General features: G+C 35.6%; 1 protein-coding gene across 1 annotated transcript; it reads right to left on the minus strand.

Moving 5' to 3' along the window:
* Nucleotides 1–2,705: 2,705 nt before the first annotated feature.
* LOC126719841 (uncharacterized) lies at nucleotides 2,706–3,731 on the minus strand. Its single transcript, XM_050422353.1, has one exon. It carries the CDS (start codon nucleotides 3,729–3,731, stop codon nucleotides 2,706–2,708), a length of 1,026 nt encoding a protein of 341 aa, XP_050278310.1.
* Between the last annotated feature and the right edge of the window lie 2,269 nt (nucleotides 3,732–6,000).

Genomic DNA, 6,000 nt, shown 5'->3' on the forward strand with positions numbered 1-6,000 from the left:
TGCTAGGGAATTCTTTGCTCTGTTTCGGATGCTTGTTGATCAGCTACCACAGCTGGAGTTGGATAGATGGGCGACAATATCATGGGCACTATGGAATGCTAGAAATAAATATATTATTTTGAACATGTTCAGCAACATCCTAGAGTAATCCTAGATGGAGCACTCAGTTTCCTGGCAGAGTATCGGAGGTTGCTGGCTACAATGACTAATTCTTAGTCTCTGTTTTGTTGAAACTTGAAAGTTCTGAAGTGTGATTTTGTTTTGTTTTTTGAAAAGATTTGTATTGTGGTGTTGTTTTGAAAGATCTGTATTGTGATGTTGTGGTTTAAAAACTCAGTATTGTGGTGAGTGGGACTTGGGCTTCGTTTGGGTATTTTGTCTTAGTTTTTCTCCCTCAATGCTCCAGCGTGGTCTTCTCCATATTGTAAAGCCTGTGGCTCTGTGCTCTATCTAGGTAGGTTGTCTTTTTGTGTATGGGCTTTCTTTCCCTAGTGCTGGTGTTTAGCCTAGGTAGTGTACCTCTTATACGTTTAAATAAATAAAATATCTATCTCTTACCTTTTAAAAAAAAAAATCAAACCAAAACTATAAAGAGAGAGAACTTGTGGTGGGAATTTCCAAAAACACAACACCAATCAACCAAAGTAGAGTAATAAAAATAATAAAAAAAATTATCAACCTAAAGTAGATTTTCAAGAAAGAATAAAAAAAAAAAATTTTTTTTTTTTTTGAGAAGGGAAAAGGGTGGCTCACGTGTGTTATCACAGCCGACCACGCCCCACAGGTACATCGCCTATGGGTACCACCAGCTCATAATGGTGCCCCCCACTCGGACTCTACCGAGAAAGTGCACGAATTAAACCTAAGTCCAAACCCCACACCCATGGGGTATAAGGACTCGAACCCGCACCAAGTACAGCCATCAAGAAGTAGACAACCACTACGCCACACTAGCTGGTGGTTTTTTTTTTTTTTTTTTTTTTTTGAAAAGCAAGAAAGAATAAAAAATTGATAGACAAAGAATAGCTAATTTATAGAAAAGCATATGAGGAGAAGAAGAGTTAAAATAAACAGTATAGTTGTAAGCTCTAAATTATTCAAACCATATATGTAATAGAATAATATTATACTACTATAATGTTATCATTAAAAAAATAATAATAATAACAACTTAAAAATGTATTCAAATCATATCAACCCAAAGTAGAGTTCCAGAGAATTGAAAAATTCATCATCCTAAATAGAGATGCAAGAAAGAACAAAAAAAAAATCCACCCAAAAAGAAAAAGAGAGAGTACTTACTTTTTGTGTGGAGAAAATATGGATTGAATAAGTTAGAGATTAGAAAGATTATGGTAAAGAATATAGGAAGAAGAATAGTAAAAATAAAAGGACGAGAAAAAGTAATGGTAAGTTAGAGACTAGTGGAGAGATAAAAAGGTAAAAATGAATGAGAAATGTTAGAGAAAGTATAACAATAAAGTGAGAAATTAATAATGAGAAGATGAGTAAAAAAAAATGAGAGAGGAAGGGTTGGCAGAATGAGATAATATCAAAATTAATTGCTACATTTTAATTTTAATATATTATATAGATTACTTGCTATTCTTCTTTACTAATACACATATTAGAGTAGATAGTGGCTGGTTGTCCTAACTGATTCTTTTTTCTTTTCTTTTTTTATAAATAAAAAAGGGAGGCTTGCACTTGTGATCACTATCCCCCAGCCCTGTCCAATTCTAGAAGGCATTCATTTACGACTTTTGATCAACTATGTCATTTACACAGTTTGATCAACTAAACTCCTGTAGTATCACTATTCATTATTGCTTCAATTCCTTATTTATCCTTCTTAGTGTATGCTTTGTTCTAAATAAAAATTCTCTAAACTATTTAGAGTTTACTACTCTATGAATCACAATTTGTCACACATAAAATTTTCTTTGCTAATAAATTTTTAATGTTTCATTCAAGATGGATAAGTGCATATTGTTACATTATGGAGGATGAGTTTTATTCTCTTTATGAAGTTTGATGTGCATTTACATGTTTGCATAATATGGACATTAGAAGGAATTTTATCTATTTGAACATAGAAATGGTGTCGCTCCTTAACAAAAGTTGCAGTTTTCTCTTGTAAATGATCATAAACCTAGGGAGGAGTACTAAGCCACAATAGTGACAAGAAGTTGTGAATTTCAATTTTTAGTGTTTAAAATGTACTCAAATGTGTGTTTTCTTGCATTGAGGTAAAAAAGTTTTGGTTTAAGCTTTTATCACTTTAATTTCTTGGAGTATGAAGATTAGTATATTAGCTTTAAGTTAAAAGACATATTTACTTTTTATGCACTTCAGAGTATCAACTATTTTGAATTTGAATATTACAACCTATTGGAGGATTGTAAGTTGTAATTTGTAAGAGATTCTATTTAAACAATTGAAAAATGCAAAGTATTTTAAAAAATCGAGTTTAAGAATCTCACTCAAGCGATGGGCACGAGACCTAGAAATACATCAATGAAGAACATAAAAGCTTAAAACAAAAAATAGAAAAGTTTATCATATAACATTCATAGTAACATGACTTGGAAATTGACTCCCTACACTTATTGAAGTTTCTAGCCATGATTCAAATATTCAAACCAAGTTCAGGGAAGAGATTAGCCTCTCTTCCTACTTAGTGAATGCCACAAACCAATTCCTAATTATGCACCAACAGCTTCGATATCTCTTCCAACTTCCTCATCAGCTTTCTTCTCTAAAATCCGCTTCTTGCAATCATAGAAATAGACCATGCAGACTACCCATTTCAGCACATTCCCCAAGCAGAACAAGCTGATTTGTGCAACAATTCCTCTCCCTCCTTCATAGCATCCAAAATAGAGGCATGGCAACCTTAAACCCAGTCCCCAAACAAAGAAAACGAGCATCAAAAGCAGCCCACACCCCTCGCTACCTTTATTAAAATAAGCAGAAAGAGCAAATGCTTCACCCCCATATATCCCCTCCAACACTGAAATGACAATGCTCATATTCCACATAGCACTCCATTCTAAGTATTTTGTTAGCAGTGCTACAAAAGCTATTCCATAAAACACTGCAAAGAACACATCAATGGCAGAATCTTTGATAATAAAATGGTAGTCTGCGAATAACCACATCAATCCAAGTTGAAAACTATTTGTGATTAACCATATTAACCCGAGTAGAATACAAGTTGATACGAAGAGAATGTAAATTGAAGTGATAAAAGTGCCTCTCACTCTTGCTCCATAGTAAAGCTTATTTATCATATCCTTCATTTCCTTGAGAGTCAATGGTCTCTCTTCTACATATATCTTTGACGCCAAATCAATAATCACAATCACACTGCAGAACTCAACGAGATGTAGAGGCACCAGATAGAGGAAACCAAGGTGAAACAATTTTTCAAAAAGATCTTTGGTAATTTGAAGACTCGTTTCTTCAGTTGAAAAATCAGGAATCGACCTCTTATAGTAGAAGTAACCAGGAGGCTCATTAACGATATTTGAGGTTTCAACCAGTGTCCTCTGAAGGAAAATTTCATAGTAAACCATGAAGCATAAAAGAGGCAGGGAAATCAGAAAGACAAAAATGATGAAATTGAAATTCTTGAAAGAGATTTCAAGAGCTGCTCTAAGGACATCAAAGGCCTCCAGCTTCTGGTTCCGCTTATCATGAATGTTCTCGCCCAGCTTCTGCTCTGGCATAATGTGATTGCTATTGATCTTCGAGTCTTTCTTTTTGGAGCTTAGTGTTCAGTGTTTTGGATCTCAATGTTTAGTGTCAACAAAGTAGATAGATAAAGATGATGGTGGTGGACTTGACTTCCTTGCTCATCTGTTAGTCCATATTGAGAGTGAAAAATGGTGCCATTGACCGAATGGTCTTTCATTTGGCTTCCCCACTAATTCAATTATCAGAGGACTTGGAACTGGTCAAGGTCTCTATTGAGATAAATATATAGAACACAGAGAAAGAGGAAGGATGTTTCCTTGGTTCAGTGGTTGCCATTGACCCAATGGTCTTTCATCTGTTAGTCCATATTGAGAGTGAAAAATGGTGCCATTGACCCAATGGTCTTTCATTTGGCTTCCCCACTAATTCAATTATCAGAGGACTTGGAACTGGTCAAGGTCTCTATTGAGATAAATATATAGAACACAGAGAAAGAGGAAGGATGTTTCCTTGGTTCAGTGGTTGCCATGTCTTATTCAAACTTGAAAGCAGATTGTCTTGGACAGCACGCAGGTCATACATAGCTTTGTTAATATGCCATTTGCATTTCATTTTAGCCTTTTGATCAGCAATTTGTCCTTTTGGAAGGACGTACTGCTTCACTTGCATGTCATTTTACACCATTACACCTATGATAACTTGGTAATCTAATCTTTCTCCATGTCCGATAAACCACATGCCTTTGAATACTTCCTATCAAATACATGTCACTTCCAAGTCGAATGTAAGCGTTGAGACTACAACCACATGCCTTTTTCAGGTTACTCCGATTAAAATTAAGTGGGTTCAAAATAAAAATTTTCATAATATCATTTTCAAGTTACAACATACGTATTAGCTCTCAATTATGACTGCTGGATTCAACGCAGTACTACTCTTTTTCATTGCATTACTAATCCCTTACTGAAAAACAAAAACAAAAAAAACAAAAAAACACTGAAAACAATACAGCAGCATAACAAAAGTACAAGTTGATGTACGGAAAAAGAGTACAGAGCCTTGATGTTTCCAACCAAGACCTCCAAAATTCAAATCCCCCCACCCGATTGTAATTATCTAATTATCAATAATAATTAATAAATAATGATATAGGGAAGAAGTACACGTAGATATTAAGAGAAGAGGGGGGGATCTATAGAACAGACAGCATGCATTGACTTCACAATAATTGGGGAGTGGTAAAATTAAGCCAGTGTAGAAATTACCAGGTGGAAGGTCAAGGACATCATATTTGAAACCAAATCACTAATACTTAAAGAATCACAGCATGTATCAAAATAAAAAATAAAAATAAAAAAGAATCACAGCAAACATAAGAGGTACCTAAAGCAAAATAGTCAGGCCAAAAATCAAGCTTAGGAGTAAACACTACCAGCAGACTACAGGAACAGGAAGAGGGAAAAAAGTCACTGATTGCTAATGACCACACCAGATGCAGGCTTACAAGCATCAGGGAATATATGAAGATTACTGAAATAAGGAAGTGTTGTATGCACAAACTACCTAACGATGTAGCAGAAAAAAACTGGGGGTTCTGAAGAGCCTCTAGGTGCAATGAAATCAGCCTTTCATGTTAATTCTCAGCATAGGCTTCCAAGCACCAGGCATTATGTCCATAAATGATCACCGTAAACATACTCAAAAGAAAGAACCCAATGAACAACTTCATCTTCTTCAACCAGCCTTTAGAGAGAGTTGAAGGTGTTAGCTAGAGGAGAAGCTTTGTTGCAGACTAAATCATCAAAAAGGGGTGCAGGCAACCAAGTTTCTCATAAATTTTCAACACATGGTACAAGCTGAACAAGATGCAGATGAGTAGATAATGTCGTGCACAGAAGCAGAGATGGGGAGCAATTAACAGCTTTGTTGCAGACCAGATCATCAAAAAGGTTTGTTGGCAACCAAGTTTCAGCATAACAACACAAAGTACAAGCTACAAGATGCAGATGAGTAGATAGTGTCGTGCAGAGAAGCGGAGATGGGGAGCAATTAACAGCTTCATCTTCATGAACAAAAAGGTTAACTAAATTAGAAGCTTTGTTGCAGATGACTACACTAAAAAAGGTACCGCATGCAACCAAGATGCAGGAGCAACGACGACTAGATGACTGGTGCAGAGAAGCAGAGATGGGAACCATGTGCACTAAGATGCAGTATGCGGCGAAACGATGCCATTTAGCCGAAATCACACCTCAAAACAAAACATGTAAACTTTTTAGGAATCTCTAATCCAAACAGATC

Source organism: Quercus robur, chromosome 3 (assembly GCF_932294415.1).
Source record: "Quercus robur chromosome 3, dhQueRobu3.1, whole genome shotgun sequence".
NCBI lineage: Eukaryota > Viridiplantae > Streptophyta > Magnoliopsida > Fagales > Fagaceae > Quercus > Quercus robur.